This window comes from Gastrolobium bilobum, unplaced genomic scaffold (genome assembly GCF_033153095.1).
Source record: "Gastrolobium bilobum isolate Gb01-03AN ecotype WA unplaced genomic scaffold, APGP_CSIRO_Gbil_v1 utg6105, whole genome shotgun sequence".
NCBI lineage: Eukaryota > Viridiplantae > Streptophyta > Magnoliopsida > Fabales > Fabaceae > Gastrolobium > Gastrolobium bilobum.
Window position 1 is genome coordinate 410,103 of NW_026899702.1, and position 17,991 is coordinate 428,093.

The window sequence follows — 17,991 nt, forward strand, 5'->3', positions numbered from 1 at the left end:
CGGTCAACCAAACATCTTTTCTTAAACTTTTCCAGCAAACTGACTTTCCTACCATTTTTCCAATAATTATATTTTCTTGGTAAAAAAAAAATCTTTTACCAAATGTCCTCTAAAGAAAAAGCTTTTGTCTACTGAACATTACAAAGATATAACTAGCTGTTGATCTATTAGTACATGCATGTAAAATATAAATGTTAGAACATATATAAAAATTGAGATAAATAAGAGTTATGTTGTAGGAAAAATAATTTAGTCATATTAAGATATGACAAAACAAAATCATTGAATAAAGTGTCTCATCTCATTTTTTATTATTTTTTTTTTTTGTCTTTTACTATTGAATGATAGGAATTTTCTTCATGTAACATGACAAAATAAAGACCCATAAAAATTATTAATATAACTTTACCCATTAGTTAAAGTTTTTGGATTAAATTGATTCTTTATATGGTATTAGAGTCTCTGTGTTACGGGTTTGATCTGCTCCCACTTTTTCTTATGAAATTTCTTTGGGTATGTATATTATCCATCAACTTAAATTTTTGGGTTGAATTGAATTTTCAGTGTAACTAGTTACTCTTGTAGACTGATTGAAAAGGAAAACTGTAACATCTTCAACAAATGAAAGATGGAAAGATAAGAAGATGAAGATGTGCATGATTATAATCGATATACCGCACATGCTTGAGTCAGAAGTTATATGTTTGTTATGGATACTGGGTTATTATATTGGAATATTGTTCTATATTAGAGACAGAGATGTCTAATTCAATAGATTAGTATGTTGCTATTGGATTTAAGTGCTCTCTTCAAGATATTTATAGATATTTATGGATGAGATATCCTTAAGTCAAGCATATCATTTTACACAGAAGATCATATTAATAAGAATTCTTAATATTCATTAATATTAATAGAAAAATAGACATATAGAATTTATTCGAATTATATTTTCTTAATAAGAAGAGGTATATTAATAATCTAATAAATAATAAATAGAATTCAAATATTCATGAAAATCTTCTATAATTCTATCGAATTTAGAATTGCAATTTATTTGAATTCTATTCTCTAGAAAGATGAGTTAGAAATAGAAATTAATATGAATCTAAAATATTCTATTTAGAATAGAAAAATTTAGATTAGAAAGATATATTGAAATCAATATATATTTCAACTTTATTTTGAATTTTATATAGTATCTATCAGGCCTAGTCCTGCACAAATATAATCGGTATATTACGTATCAAGTACTAAAAAAATGAAAATGCGGATATAGTCGAATGGTAAAATTTCTCCTTGCCAAGGAGAAGACGAAGGTTCAATTCCCACTATCTGCCTACGGCTTTGCCAAAGAGAATGCGTGTGTGCGCACAGTGACGGTAAGAGAGAGCGTAACGTACCTATAGATTTTACCTTATTTATAGGGTTTATCTGTGGGTAGTAGATTCTGGACCTCTCTGATGACAATCCAAGCCCATATGTTATGTTGTCATATTAGGATTGATATCTTTGATGGATATTCTTCCATAGTTATATTTGATTAATATATTGGATTGCCTCTTGTTGGACTTGTCAACTAATGGGCCTTATATATGAGTCTATAACACAATCAATTATATATATATATCAGAAAAATATTTCTGCAGTTAATGCAGATAAGTTATCTGCATTTACTTCTAAAACGATGTCGTTTTGGAATTGAAAGATTAGAAAATTATAATTATAAAGACTATAATAATCTGTTATAAAAAAAAAAGACTATAATAATCCTGAAATAAATTAAAATTGCAAAAATATCATGATTTTTGCCCCAAAACGACGTCGTATTGGACTTACTACAGATAATTTATCTGCAGTAACTGCAGAAAAAACGAACCCTATATATATGAGGAAGGTTATACTTACAACTTTTTTTTTACAACCTCTTACAACCATATCTTAACACCGTTGATTTCCGCCAATCAACGGTTATCATTTATTGGGAATTAATAATTAATTAATGAGTTTAATTTGGAAAATCATAACCGTTGATTGACAGAAATCAACGTGTTAAGATATGGTTGTAAGAGGTTGTAAAAAAAAAGTATAAATATAACCTTTTCATATATATATATATATATATATATATATATATATATATATGGAGAGAGATCGTTTGACTCAAGAGTAAGACTTATACTCTCCATCCTAACCGTTGATTTTCGTCCATCCAACGATTATAATTTAGGAAGTTATATTAATTAATTAATTATTAATTATACTATTAATGACAACCGTTGATTTCCGTCCATCAACGACTGAGATTTGGAGTAAGACTTAAAAGTCTTACTCTGGAGTCAAAAGAACCCTCCCTTATATATATATATATATATATATATATATATATATATATATATATGCCAGTTTGTGTTCACATTGGTAGTTAGGACTTTCAAGATCGATTTATGTTCACATTAGTAGTTTGGAAATTCCTTAAATCTTGTAACAGTGAATTTGAATAAGAAAAACCCACGTGACAACCTCCAAAAAAAAAAAAGAAAAACCCACGTGACATATATGATATCTATTTAAACACAATGAAAAGAAAAGAGATAAGAAAATAAACAAAAAAATAATACTTTTAATATCCTATCACCCATATTATATTTACATGATGTATTCAAATATATTTTTTATTCACTAAAAAATATGATAGTTAAAATCAAAATTTTACCTAAAATCAAAAGGAAGATAAAAAATTGTAGAACGTAAAAAAATCTTAATGTAAAAAAATCATAGAAATTCATAAAAACATAAAAGTATTTAAAATTTTGATGAAATCGTTTTGATTAAAAAAAATTGTCAAATCATAAAAATACAGATTTAAATCGAGATTTTAACTATCATGCTAGAAAACTAATAATCATAGAAAAAGACAACAATTGTAAAAAAATACATAGTCAAACACACCTAAACTAGAGAGGTGTGTGTAGTGTACACGGTGGAGTAAATTTTCATTACAATTGTAATAAAATACATAGTCAAACACTTAATTAACGACCTAAATGTCATGTTTTGTAAAAAAAAAATTGTCAAAATGACGTACGAACAGTACTTTTTATTAGATTATAATGGATTCAAGTTTGTTATCAATTATAACAAACTTAGTTAGATCACGTGATACGTTTTCATTAACATACCAAGTTCACTTTTAGTGATAATGAATTTAGTCCAATCAATTTTTTTCTTACAGTATGCATATGTCATGAAATCATAGACAATTAAATTCTCTATTATTTATTTTGGTACGCTAATGAAAATGTGTCGCATTACATAATCAAGTTCGTTATAAGGTGATAATGAACTTGGACGTGTGTGGTATTCTAATAAAAAGTACTCTTCCCGGAAACATTTGAGAAAATGTGAAACTTGGGTCACTGTTCCCAGGACGGAGAGGCCCAACGTAATTAACGACATTTGGTGAATGTAATATATACTATGATTATTATTGATTGTGGAATGAAAAAGAATAGACCTTTTGAGTCTCCCTTTTCCGTTTCCAATCATATAATCTTTCTGCCTTCCCTCTTAAACTCACTTTCTCTTCTCATAATTTCAACACACCACCACACTCACATTGAACTTTAAACTCTTTCACTCCCACAATGAGCAGCTACCGTGTCTGCGTGTGCTTCAACCGGAGGTTCAAGGTGGCGGAGGCGGTGCCGCCACAGGACGTGCGGGACCTCTTCAACAAGTACTCCGACGGTGGGACCAACATGACTCCCGACCAGCTCCGCCGCTTTCTCTCGGAGGTTCAGGGCGAGGACGACGACGATGACGACCACCCCCACAAGGCGGTGGAGCAGGTGGTGCAGAAGCGCCATCACATTACCAAGTTCGTGAGACACAACCTCACCCTCGACGACTTTCATTATTACCTCTTCTCCCCCGACCTTAATCCCCCCATTGGATCTCAGGTAATCTCTCTCTCTCTCTCTCTCTCACTATCACTTTCATTTAACTCCAAAGCAAGGACTTTTAGTCAACACTGTCTGGTGAATGGTGATGCAATGGATCTTGTTTTTTTGTTTTGTCGTTTTTCGAGAATCACTACTTGATCAAATGTTGTCTTGTTGACGCTCACTTCCCCTTTTCTTTTTTTACTTCTTCTTTTTTTTTTTTTTTCTACTTTTGATGAATCCTTTCTCTTCCAAATTAAGGGAAAAAGTAGAATTTTGCCATTCCTTTTCCTTTTTCTTTTCTTTTTGTCTCGTTGCGTTTCACGCCAGTTTTCTTGTTTCTCCTCATCAATGCTTTCTTTTTGTACTGAATTGAATTGATGATGCTATTTTCGTCTAACTGGCGTTACAAACCCCTTAAGATTTTCAAGTATATGTACCTATCTACCCTTTTTGGTATATCAGAACTAAATTTGGCTCATAGAATTTTCTTTGATTGGTAATTTACCTTATATGGAGCTTTGACTTTCTAGTGATGTTAACCTCTTTTGTTTGATATAATAATTCAGGTTAATCAGGATATGACGGCTCCCTTGTCCCATTATTTCATATACACTGGCCATAACTCCTATCTCACTGGCAATCAACTCAGCAGTGATTGTAGTGATGTCCCCGTTATAAAGGCATTGAATAGAGGCGTGAGAGTGGTGGAGCTTGATATATGGCCCAATTCCACCAAAGATGATGTGCTTGTTTTACATGGAAGGTACTCAAAAAAATAAAATTACTGATCAAGGCATTGCAAAATGGTTGCTGTTGATTTCCCTTTTCTATGTGGCTATCATGCTTGATATGATTATATGAACATGAAAAGCTACTGCTTATGTAAAAATGTATATCATTATGTTTCCCTTTGACAAACTCTCTGGTGGGCTGTAAAGGCTTATGGAAATGCATCTCCTTTTAAGAGTTAAAAGAATAAAAAAGTATGTGTTCTTCAAAACTATCTTAGCTTGATGGATGAGCCATCACAAAGTGTAAATCACTTGAATTTATAGCTATACATTAACGAATCACTTAGATTTCTTGTCCTGTACATATGTTCATATTTTATGTTATAGTTTCCTAAGTACCTGGAACCTGTTTTCACCTGTGAATGTAGGACATTGACAACTCCTGTGGAGCTCATTAAATGTTTGAAATCCATTAAAGAACATGCTTTCTCTGCATCTCCCTACCCAGTCATAATAACTCTGGAAGACCATCTTACACCAGACCTTCAAGCTAAAGTTGCTAAGGTAATTTGTTAGTCTGAAAGTAGTAAATCACTAGGGTTCACAAAAATGTGGAATTAAATCATTATGCTGTTTTTGTTAGATGATTACTCAAACATTCGGAGACATGCTGTTTTGTCCAAATCATGAAAATTTAAAAGATTTTCCTTCACCTGAAGAATTGAAGTATCGGATCATGATATCAACAAAGCCTCCAAAAGAGTACCTAAAATCTAAAAGTGCTAAGGAAAATTCCAAAATATTGCTGAAATCAAAGGATTCTGATGAAGATGAATGGGGAAAGGAGGTCACTGGTGTTGCAAAAGCCCAAAACGAAGATGATCTGGTGAGCTAAGAATTTCACTTTACAGCAGTCTCTATTTGTTCAAAGATAATATACTTTTCCTTTTGTCTTCTGATACTTTGTTCTATTTTCTTACAGGGTGACTTTGACTCAAATCAACAGAGTGATGATGATGAGTCAAATGAGGATGATTCTGAAACAAATCAGCAGAGTGATTATAAGCGTCTAATTGCTATTCATGCTGGAAAACCCAAGGGCAGTTTGAAGGAAGCATTAAAAGTTGAAAATGATAAAGTTAGACGCCTTAGCTTAAGTGAACAAGCCCTTGAAAAGGCTACTGAGTCACTTGGAACTGATCTTATTAGGTAATATCTGGTTTCTTAACAAATATCAGATATACTATTCTACCATATCTATACAAATGATCTACTACTTCTTTTCCACTTTTCAAAAAAACTTTTCAGCAATCTGATTGTAATGCTTTCAATTTTGTATATTAGATTCACCCAAAAAAACTTTTTGAGGGTGTACCCCAAGGGTACACGGGTCAACTCCTCCAACTACAAGCCTCTGGTTGGCTGGATGCATGGTGCTCAAATGGTTGCATGCAATATGCAGGTTTTCAATTTGTGTTTCACTTTTTCCCCTTTATTCCGAATGGCAACATATATAGTGCACTTTTAGTGTCACAGAATAGACTGTTCAAGATTATTTTTTTCTTGTTTGTGTCTTGAAAATTTATTTATCTTATTACTATATTAGTTATTCTTCTGTAAAATAACTAAAGATGATTTAAAATTTGCATCTGTAAAATAGACTGTTTCACTTATCTTATTCAATGACAACATGGTGCTGAAAATTGCATAGTGATGATTTAAAATTTCTTAAAATTTGAACATCAATGCATCTGAAGTTTCAATCCATTCTAAATTTACTGCAACATTATTATTGTGTATATAATTAGGTTACTTTATTGTTAAATTCAAATTGAAAGATCAATGTTTCTCCTTCTTTCATCTAGACTGATTCTTCTTTAGGAGGTTAATTTGTGTTAATGCTTTAAACATCAGATTATAAGTCTTTGTTCCAATGGCAGGGATATGGCAGAAATCTTTGGTTGATGCATGGAATGTTTAGATCCAATGGGGGATGTGGTTATGTCAAAAAGCCAGACTTTCTTATGAACGTAGGTCCAAATAATGAGGTATTCAATCCTAAAGATGAGTTGCAAGTGAAGAAGACTCTAAAGGTAAGAATATTGTCAAAATGAAAAGAATTAGAAAATGTGCACTTCCTTACATTGTATTTAATTTAATCTCTAGGTGAAAATATATGTGGGTGATGGATGGCGTCTGGATTTCAAACAAACTCACTTTGACTTGTATTCTCCGCCAGATTTTTATGCCAGGGTAAGATTTTTATTTTATTTTTTAATCATCCTCAACTTGCAACACAACTCCTTATAAGCTAATATTTGTTGTCATTTGTTATTTTATGTCAATAGTGCTTGTGTGTTTGTGTTAACTTATAAGTCAATTTGTGAGGCAGGTTGGTATAGCTGGAGTGCCAGCTGATGTGAAAATGAAGAAAACGAAGATAAAAGAGGATGAATGGATACCTACTTGGGAAGAAGAGTTCACCTTCCCTTTAACTGTTCCAGAACTTGCTTTGCTCAGAGTGGAAGTGCATGAATATGACATGTCCGAAACAGATGATTTTGCAGGCCAAACTTGTTTACCAGTCACTGAATTGAAGCAGGGGATCCGCGCAGTTCCACTATATGACCGTAAGGGAGAGAAGTACAACTCAGTTAGGCTTCTTATGCGATTTGAGTTAATTTAAGCTGTTCTTCTCTACGAGAAGAATTTTGGTGTGGACCACCATTAATTCAGTGGTCCAAACCAATCAAAATGAGACAATTATTGAAGAGAGAGGAGAGAGCAAAAATAAAAAATAAATTTTTGTACAAATGTCACTCACTGAATGAAAGGACCACATAGGACCTGGAGCACCAAAAAAATTTCCCTTCTCTACTTGGGTATATTTGAACAGTAAAAAAAAAAGAATGTTATAGCTTGCTTACCATGTCAACTTTGTTTTTGCTTATTCTCTTTTTTTCTCGCTGTATCTAAATCAGCTGGACTTCGCCTAAGCTTTCAACAGATGTATATGTTTTATAACTTATTTATTTAATCTGTAATGTGAGAAGCCAAAACCTGAGGCAATAAGTTTATGATCGTTCTACTAATAGAGTTTTCTCCTTGTGTATTCCATTTTAATGGAAAACTATTTTAACTTACGGATTCACTTGAAAGTTATAGTTGAGTCATGGAAAATGCTCCTCATTTGTTTAAGGATTTAATCCAAAAGACTTTTACCTCTTTATGGAATCTAAGATCTATATCCTTCAAGCCATGCATTGGTTTTGGATGGACTTGTCAGCACTGTTGCTGGACAGAATCTATACATGTAACTTTATAATTATGCATGCTAATCATAGTTTAACTATAATAACAAAGTTGTCCCTCTCCTACATCAAATAGAAGGAACTTAGTTTGAATTGTTACGCCATTGAACCACGAGTAAAAGGTACACCTAAATTGTTATATTTATATAAGTCCAATTCCTTTTTCTCCTTTGCACTCAATGTGAATGTTTTTCTTCTCTATAGCTTTACCCACACATCACACTGAATATTCTTAACGTTTAGTTAGTTATTCATTGCTACTTTTATTTCAAGGGAAAAGTAGTGTCTCCTGATGGGGCTTGAGATCCGTTACCTGGAGATACTTCTCATCGAAATGTATCATAAAAGAAAGCACAATGCATGAACTCAAGCAATCTCTTTCTTTGTTTCAGAGATAAAGTTAACAAAAACAACATATACTTTCACTGTTTTGTACATCTTCCTTGTGAATGTTGTATGAGTATAAATTCTCACTATGGCCTTATAACCCATTCCTAACAATTTTTAAAACCCCACATCTTTCTTCTCTGTGTGTGTGTGTGTGTGTCTCCCCCTCAAGAGACATTATTAAGCACTAAATAATGGCCTACACAACTAGTTTTAGACAGGCCTCAGGGAAGAAAATGTTTAAACAGCACTTCAAAGTGTGCTTTTGTTTCAATAGAATGTTTAGGCTAAAGGTGGCTGAACCTCCAGAGGAAATCTACAATATTTTTGATAATTATTCACACAATGGAACCATGAGCATGGATGACCTGTGCATGTTTTTAGTTGAATTTCAAGGAGAAAAAAGTGAAGATGCTACCTATAGACATGTTCAAGCCATTTTTAACCGTCTCAAGCATCTCAATATATTTCAAAGGAAAGGCCTTCATGTTCATGCCTTCTTCCGTTATCTCTTAGATGACCTTAATGGTCCCCTTTCTGAGGTATATATATAATATTTGTTGTTTGAAGAGTTCATTGTAATTTAAACTTAACTAATGTTACTACTGAATTACATTTTTGGAATCATTTAATTTAACCTTATGGTTTTCTTTTTAAGTTCTATCATATTCTTGGGGTGTTTTGGGCCTGCAGGTGCGCCATAACATGAATTTCCCATTGGCCCATTATTTCTTGTACACGGGCCACAACTCCTACTTAACAGGAAATCAATTCAGCAGTGAAAGCAGTATTTCCCCAATAATAAAGGCATTGAAGAAAGGAGTTAGAGTAATTGAGCTTGATTTATGGCCAAATTCCAGAGAAGATGATGTGCAAGTTCGTCATGGAAGGTATGAGTTTGGTTTTCAATAGCATACTACCTGGAAAGATACTTTAAATTTTCTAGTATAATAATGTGATCTTAGAAAATAGTTATCGTAATCATGAGGTGAGAAAATGGTTACATGAAAAATGAAGAAATGAAAATTAATGATTTAAATTTGTGTTTGGATTAGTTTATTGGGTTGGCTTTTTTTGCAGTTACTGCATATAAGTTGTCTGCAGTAAGCTCAATACGACTTCGTTTTGGGACGAAAATCATGGTATTTTTGTAATTTTAATTTATTTCATGGTTATTATAGTCTTTATAATTATAATTTTCTAATCTTGTAATCTCAAAACGACATCGTTTTAGAAATAAATGCAGATAACTTATCTGTATTAACTGCAGAAATATTTTTCTAGTTTATTTTAGAGGGGTTTTTCTTCTAACTTTTTGATAGAGCTTTTGAAAAAAAATATAATATTTCTCAAAAAAAATTACTTAACATGTACTAAATTCCCGGTCACCCAAGGGTTGGGGGTCAACCCAATAACATGACTCGGCCCAATCTAATTTAGGTTGGGTTCGAGTTCTCTAAACCTGGTCTAGTACTACATTATATTTAAAAAAAAAAAAATCATGATAAATCATAAGATTTTTTTGAATAAATTAATATATTTACACATAATATAATGATAAATTTATATTCTTAACTCTATATAGTATTTAAATTTATACATTTAGTCTAAACATCACATTGACTCAATTCTGACTCATTCATTAGTCGGTTCGTTATTGGGTGGGATCCGAGTCAAAAAAAGATATAAGAAAAAAAAAATGAACGGATCACAACAAAGTTCAGACTACTGATTTCATCCTTACCGACCACTGCCCTTGGGTCTCTTAATTTCTAGATTTTTCTCAGGTTGCATTTTATGTTATAATTATTTAATTTTATGTTTTAGTCAATAATATGATCTAATTGTAATTTGTTTTTCACGCCCTATTTTATTATTGATTTGAATTTGAATCTGTTGTCTCTTTCGTGTTCGAATTTCTTGGACTGCTATTTAATACTATGTGGAGGTGTTCTTTTTATATATGCCATTAATTTGTTGATATAGAAAGAACAGAATAATTTTATTTCAAACATTTAGGTTATTTATTGTCTAATGCTTTATGGGAATATATATATATATATATATAGAGGTTTTAATGTTTACGTTTTTGCTCTGTAAAAAAAGTTTATCTGCCACACTCAAATAAGAGTGAGTGAGTCCTGTTATAAAGAAAAGAGAGAGAAAATATTAATGAAATCCACTCATTTATACGTGAGTGTGGTAAACAAGCTTTTTCTAGAGCGAAAAATATACCAAGGATAAATAATTTTGCTATACTTAGATTAACTGATCCAAATGTTTTGAACCTACATGTATATGTGTATCTACCCTTCATTTCATGCGCAGTGCAACTTACAACGTTGATGTAAGTATGTAACTGAAAGTAATTGAGTTTCTTTATATCTGTAGGACTATGACTACTTCAGTGAAACTCAAAGCTTGTTTGAATGCAATTAAGGACTATGCATTTTATGCCTCTCATTATCCTGTTGTTATAACTTTTGAAGACCATATAACTCGATCCTTTCAAGCCAAAGTGGCCCCAGGTTGGTAGAACTCATTACATGAATCAGGCATTATCATGGTTTGAAATGTAAGAACATTTTTTTAGTTAAGATAAATTTGAATGTAGATGGTCAATATCATGTTTGGAGACATGTTGTTTTGCCCTGATTCACAACAAATGGAGCAATTCCCTTCTCCAGAATCACTGAAAGGAAAAAAATTTATTTCAACTAAACCACCAGAGTCTCTTTAAGAGGAAGAAGCGCATAGACTTGAGGACAAAGATGACAGATTTGGGGTAGGTGATGTTGAAAATCTATATGGTCAAAATGATTTGATTTCATATATATATTTATAGTAGTTTTTCTTAATCTGTTCTTATTTTCATATGACTCAGTCCAATCCCAACTAGTTTAGGATCAAGGTGATGTTGATGATTATGTTGAGTCACTGTTTTCTATTTAGCTGCATTCTATTGTCTTTTTGCCAGCAGGATGATTCTGATGAGCAGGGTGAGGAGGATGAGACTCTTGAATATAGGAATCTGATTTCCATTCATGCAGGGAAACCAAAAGGTAAGTTAGAGAACAGTCTAATTGTTCATAATCAAGTCAGGCGTCTCAGTTTGAGTGAGCAAGAGCTTGAAGATATCACCAAAACTCATGGAACTGACATTGTCAGGTGATTTTTTTATATTTTTTAGTGATTCTGAATCTAAGTTCATGCATGTCCTTTGTTCTTTTTAGCATAAAACTTAAGTGGCTTTTTATGATCGTGCTAGACATGTTATAGTATTTTCTTTTACCATATTGTTCATCATCATATATAATAATTGATATATTGTTCCATGCTTTAGATTCACCCAAAGGAATTTGCTTAGAATATATCCAAAGGGTATGCGGTTGGACTCATCTAATTACGACCCCATGACTGGATGGATGCATGGAGCTCAAATGGTAGCATTTAATATGCAGGTTAGACATGGTTTTCCATCTATATGGCAATTAAGAATTGGAAAACATGCGATCTGCATTTGAACTGAATGTCCCATCCCATCCTTGTTTCCTTGCAATTCTTTTTCCTTAAAGGGACATGGGCACTATCTTAGGTACATGGAAGGAATGTTCAGAGCCAATGGTGGTTGTGGTTATGTAAAGAAACCAGATATCTTGTTGAATGTTGGCCCCAATGGTGAGGTTTTTGATCCTAGAGCAAGCCGACCAGTTCAGACAATTCTGCAGGTGAAGGCAATGTGGATATATCTATTCATATTTGAATCTACAAAAATTATCTTCCTTTTTATATACTTGAACAAACTCTAATTAATTCAACTATGATGACAAAGCAGGTTTTGGTATACATGGGTGACGGGTGGCGTTTAGATTTCGGCCCAACACACTTCGATTTTTACTCTCCTCCTGATTTCTGTGTAGTGGTATATTACTTTTGATCAAGATGGAAAGATTTAACATTTAATCCTTGATTTTTTGTAAGAGTAATCCTTTAAATGTTGTTGAAACTGTGATTAACTATTCTAGGAAAGTTACTTTAAAATCTCACCTAAAAGTTTGAGCTTAAGAGTGAAGGTTCTGAATTTCATCGATAGTTTTTATATTATATCTCTGTAACACATATTCTCACGCAAAAGTCTTTTGTGTAGAACCAAAAAATAGATCCGTGCAATATTTACGTTCTAAGTCCAAAGGACTCTTGCATAAAGGATATATTAGAGAGATATAATATAAAGGCCTATCACTTATAACTTAAGCTTTTGAATTGAATTGGTTGTTTGCGATTACCCTCCAAAACCACTAACAAATTCTATGAGCAAAAACCATTCACTACTTAAGTTTAGGTGGTATCGATTTTAACAATATTTGATATCATCCAAACCCAGTAACGGTATCTATGACCATGAAACCTCAAAAACATAACTTATGGATTAATGATGTACATGTGCATGCAGGTTGGTATTCATGGTGTCCCAGATGATATAAATACCAAAACAACTAAGACAATTGAAGACGAGTGGATACCAATATGGGATGAACAGTTCAGCTTTCCATTAACTGTTCCAGAATTGGCCCTTCTGCACATTAAAGTTCAGGAGCGTGACTTTTCTAAAAAACATGATTTTGGCGGACAAACATGTTTACCTGTTTCTGATATAAAAGAAGGCATCCGTGCAGTTCGCTTGCATGACCGCTGGGGTGAACCTTACAAGTCTGTAAGGCTTCTAATCCATTTTCAATTTGTTAACAGCACTGCATAAAAATCTATCTTCTTGTGTTATTTATGCGGTTATGTTATCACGGCCATAACACCATTTCCATATAAAAAAGAAAAGATAAAAACAATGTTACACTTTTCCTATAAAATGTACTGTTGTATATTCATGCAATATGAACTATGAATGATTTGATTTGTTTGATCGTAAAAAATCACTTCAACTCAATATCCAAAATTTTAAAGTGTTAGGTGATGGTCTTTTTAATGGTTTATATTATTTTCTAACACATTTTTCCTTTGTGCGAGCTTTTTGTGCTTGAAGCGTAGGTCAATTTTTGATTTAACTTGTACTTATTTAATTCCACTACAAAGTGATGTGGAGTGAAAAAAAATTTAATAGTTTATATTATTCTCTAACATTAACTCTTTTACTCATAAAGAGACTATGCTTTATAATTTATCATAGGTTCGATAAAAATATAAGCTCCCATTAATCGTGGGCTAATGGGGTTGGCTCATTGGTCAATCTTTTACTTAACATGATTGCATGATTTAAGTTGGAATTCGAAGTTATGAGTAATGCATCATCTAATTACAAACCTTCATTGAAATTAATAATTTTTATCACACTCAAAATACCTTTTAATTACCAAAAATTAATTAAAATGATGAACATAGATAAAGAATCTCAAAATCTGTCCTTTGCCTCAACTTTTTTTCGGACTAAATATCATTTTCGGTTCTCGGTAAATTTTACTATGCCCGCTTTAGTTCCTAGCAAATAAAAAGGTTATTCATGGTCACTAAGAAATTTAAAGTGGACCCAATTTAGTCCTTTTGAGGGACTAATGTGGGTCTTTTTTGAATTTGTGAGAGACCACAATTTCAACTAAATAGGTCAATTTTGAATTTCTTAGAGACTACGAATAGTTTTTTATTTACTATGGATTAAAATGAGTATCGTAAAATTTGATGAGGATCAAAAAGAGTATTTATTCTCTTTTTTATTTGGGATGAATTCAAAAAAGGAAACGAAAACAGTTAGTTGGGAGCCGGTTAATTTTAATTCACTGTTATTATCAAACACTTTTAACCTATCGCGGAATAATTTGATAAAACACATGATTACACTAGTGTTACGGTGATTACATATATAACCCACATTTTCATAGATGAACTGTTGGTATGTTTAACTGGTTCATAAGTTCTGAATAAGAGCTTTGCACTCTCCAAGTGCACATTTTTAATGTGCTTTTAGTGGTCACCACCACCGATCTCTAAGGAGTGTTTGATAAGGGAGAAAAAAAAAATTTAGGAAAAATAATTATTACCAGGATGTAGCGAGAAATATTTTACTGGAATATTATTAAAAAGCTGTTTGGTAGACTTATATTTTTCCAAAAAAATTAAAATTATTTTACTGAGTTTGTATTTGATTGGTTATGAAATATTAATGGGAATGTGAGATTATTTTACCAAAATAACCTCACCTTTACCTTTTGATTCAAAAATTCTAACCTTGTTCACGAGACAAAATGAAAGTCAATTTTATCTTTTTTGGAAATTACAGGGAATCGAACCGCACACCTAATACACGTTAAACACACCCAAAACCACTAGGCTATCCCTATTGGTGCAAAGTTAATTTTGTCTTTAATTTCACGCTTAATTTTTGGTTCTCCGATAGTGAAAAAATTCACCTATTTTATGGATATCATATTTGTCATACATTATGAAATTTATCACACACAAACATTTTTCCGTAAACAAATTTAGTCTGACAAGTCATTAGATTTGAGCAACCAAACATTGCTAACATTTTTCTCTTACCTGACTTTTCCGGTCATTCAAAAATAAATCGCCTAACAAACGCGCCCTAAAAGGATTCTCTTATATTTACAAACTACTAATGAGTCATTTTTAATAGGAAAATTTCTGATTAAGCCTTTTAAGCACAATTAAAAAAATCTGACTGCGACATTTGAGATTTTTAACAAGTCATTTAACCCTGATAAATAAATAAAATAGAATACACTATCCTTGCTATTATATTTTTTCTATGAGAAAATAAAAAATAAATAGTTTGAGTAAAATTTATCATTTATTTATATATTTTTCCAGTTGAAATTATGCTAATTAACTCAGCTATTGAAGTCATTTTTGCAGTTGAAAGAATCTTGAATCAAAAGTCACATTCATTCGTTGAAGGCATAAAGTGATTAGTCCCCCTTTCTTCTAAGATTTCTTGGATTCATTATTTCTAGTCAAAAGTAAAATAAAACTAACGATATTTCATTAAAATATTAATATTTTACCCTCATCAAGGCGAGGAAATTTATGGTCAGTGACTCTATATCATAAGAGGATTAGTCTCATCGAAATAGATAAATACACTTTTACGAAATCAAAAAAAAAAAAATTGTCATGACTCATGAGTAAGTATATATTAAAGTTTAAAATATAAATAAAAATTCATCTCGTACATATACACAAAAGTGTACGAAGTTCATATTTTTTCTTTCTTTTTCTTCTTTTCATATGGGCCCACACACTTTTATGTATATATAGAAAATAAATTTATCTCCTATAACATGAGAAACAATAAATCCTTAAATAAAAAGGTTAATAATATAATTTATGGCTTCAATGTTTCTAAAGTAAATATAGATAAGTTATTTATATTTACTCCCAAAATAATATTATTTTGAGTTGAAAAATTAAATAATTATGATAAGAAATACTATTATAACCCTGAAATAGATCATAATTATAAAAATATCTTGATTTTCGTCTAAAAATTACGTTATTTTAAGCTCAATATAAATAATTTATTTAGATTGACTGCAAAAAAATGAACTCGTAATTTATTATAAGTAACTATCAAAAGTTTATTTAAATATTATTTTTATTTAAAATATTTAATAAAAACATAAAATGCGTCAAGTCTGGATTTTACTATTCTTATAAACAAGGTAGTGAAATATATTCCAAAATAAATTGAAGCAATACCCTATACTTCATGGAAACTCAACTTGAATTCGCCCCAATAATGAAATAAATTATTCATTTATAAAATGGCCTATTTGATTTTAATCTTGTTTTCTTTGTTTTAGGAAATTATATGTTAAAATGATTTTAGATAATAAAACATAAAAAACATTATTTGATAAAAAAAAATTATGCTTGAATACGTGTTTTGGCAAAAATAATAGTAAACAAAATTTTGAAAATAAAATAGAACAATAAAAAAAATATAAAAAACTGAATGTAATCAAATAAAATATAAACTTTAAAATTCAAATATACTTTTTCCATTTTTTAAATCAAAAAGAAATTTTAAAAAAATAAAGCATGCCTATAATATCAAAATAAAAAAGTAAGAACCAATAATCATTACTTTAAGGTGTTTGGTTGGGAGTTTTTCAGCGGATATCTATGTTTCTCAAGTATGGCTTTTAGAAACACCATGTTTGTTTCAACGTATTTTCACCAAAAACTCATCTATCCAATTTGTATGAATTTATGAGAAACATAGATATCCGCACTGTTTAGAAATCTAATTTGAAGGTGGGATTTTTCGGAAAATCGATTATATGGCTTTTAATGCACTGTTGATTTCATAAAGTTACCTAATTTTCTCAGTAAAGTTTTTCTCGACCAAACAACTTTTTTTTTATATTTTTCTACCTATCTCACTTTATCTATTTTTTCAATCATTTCTCTATCTATTATATTTCCCTACTATTCTAAAAAAATTTCCTCAACCAAACACCACTCTTAGTGTCAAAAAAACAGTTGCACCAATATAATCCAACAATAATCAAATGGGATTAATTCAATTTGCATTAAAAATAAATAAATAGAAAGTGAGATGCATTGAAAATTGCAAGTACCTGAAGTGGTCCATGGAGCGTAAGACTTCTAAGAAAATGGGTCTCATGAGAATGATGGGACTAGACACCATTAATGACCTCAAGGATTCTTTATTTTTATTTTTTTCTGCTTTATATTAAACTTTGAAGCTGTTAATTTTGAAATTCTACCCACGCACAACAAAAACAATCATACCTCCAACAAGGAAATGAAATTTCGAATTTAAAAATATTGACCCAATACATTAAATAATTGTAATCATATTATAATAGACTAACTATAACTACAACCATTCATAGCTATGTGTTCATTCATTCGAATCAATTCATCACCCGTACAATATACAAATAATATAAACAATATAATAAATAGAAGTATATCAATAATAAAATAATAATAGCTTGAAAATATTAACTCATACAAGTAGATAAATCCATGTTAACACAAACCCTTAATAAGGCCTGGGCTGAATCAAGGTTATACTCAGCAAATTTAATTACAAGGGACAAGTATGTAGAGGGTACATATTTTATCCAGGTAAACTGTAGAGAATGCATTTTATTGTGCAGGGCCGAATCAAAATATAAATTTCACACAGTTTTATGTATCTGTAAAAGATAAATTTATGTGAGAAATAATAAACCTATAAATAAATAACCAAATGAACAAATCAGAGTAAAGTACAAAAGAACTTGGAAGACAGGGTGGTGTAGCTGAACAGATGATCCATTAGCAAATAGTAGCAGATAATTAAGAAAGGGATTTACATTGACAAGGTAATCTGGTAGGTGCTAAATGTTTATCACTGCAACATAAATGAAGGACAAAAGAAAACGATAAGGGAATATAACAAAAGACATTTGACATTGATGGTTGTTAGCATTCCAGATGATGATGGTCCCAAAATAGAAATATCCATAAAAATATTAGATAAGACTGGAGTTAACTGCTAACTGCTGCATCTGCAAATATTAAATAATTATCAATTACCGAGTTAATGAGAAATTCGATCATGTTCATATATCA

The 17,991-nt window shown here is 31.1% G+C and overlaps 2 protein-coding genes across 3 annotated transcripts; both read left to right on the top strand.

Moving 5' to 3' along the window:
* Nucleotides 1-3,647: 3,647 nt before the first annotated feature.
* On the top strand, nucleotides 3,648-7,364 carry LOC133292743 (phosphoinositide phospholipase C 4-like). 2 transcript variants are annotated; one of them, XM_061491189.1, is made up of 9 exons: nucleotides 3,648-3,962; nucleotides 4,514-4,710; nucleotides 5,107-5,242; nucleotides 5,322-5,564; nucleotides 5,661-5,887; nucleotides 6,023-6,140; nucleotides 6,619-6,771; nucleotides 6,845-6,931; nucleotides 7,071-7,364. In XM_061491189.1, the coding sequence occupies exons 1-9, from the start codon at nucleotides 3,648-3,650 to the stop codon at nucleotides 7,362-7,364; spliced, it is 1,770 nt and encodes a 589-aa protein (XP_061347173.1). The 2 variants fall into 2 exon arrangements, with proteins under 2 accessions (XP_061347173.1, XP_061347174.1); XM_061491190.1 differs by having other exon boundaries at nucleotides 5,685-5,887.
* Nucleotides 7,365-8,612: 1,248 nt separating this feature from the next.
* Nucleotides 8,613-13,135, top strand: LOC133292713 (phosphoinositide phospholipase C 1-like). Its single transcript, XM_061491148.1, is given in 9 exon segments — nucleotides 8,613-8,918; nucleotides 9,070-9,266; nucleotides 10,768-10,894; nucleotides 10,991-11,170; nucleotides 11,354-11,544; nucleotides 11,720-11,837; nucleotides 11,952-12,104; nucleotides 12,212-12,298; nucleotides 12,830-13,135. Coding segments are annotated over 9 exon segments (1,665 nt in total).
* The last annotated feature ends 4,856 nt before the right edge of the window (nucleotides 13,136-17,991 follow it).

What these genes read in the sequence shown, in the direction of transcription:
- LOC133292743 (XM_061491189.1), top strand. Translation starts at nt 3,648, where the DNA reads ATGAGCAGCTACCGTGTCTGCGTGTGCTTCAACCGGAGGTTCAAGGTG. An exon ending in CCCAAAACGAAGATGATCTG is followed by an intron (nt 5,565 to 5,660) that starts GTGAGCTAAGAA and finishes ATTTTCTTACAG; the next exon opens with GGTGACTTTGACTCAAATCA. An exon ending in AAGTGAAGAAGACTCTAAAG is followed by an intron (nt 6,772 to 6,844) that starts GTAAGAATATTG and finishes TTTAATCTCTAG; the next exon opens with GTGAAAATATATGTGGGTGA.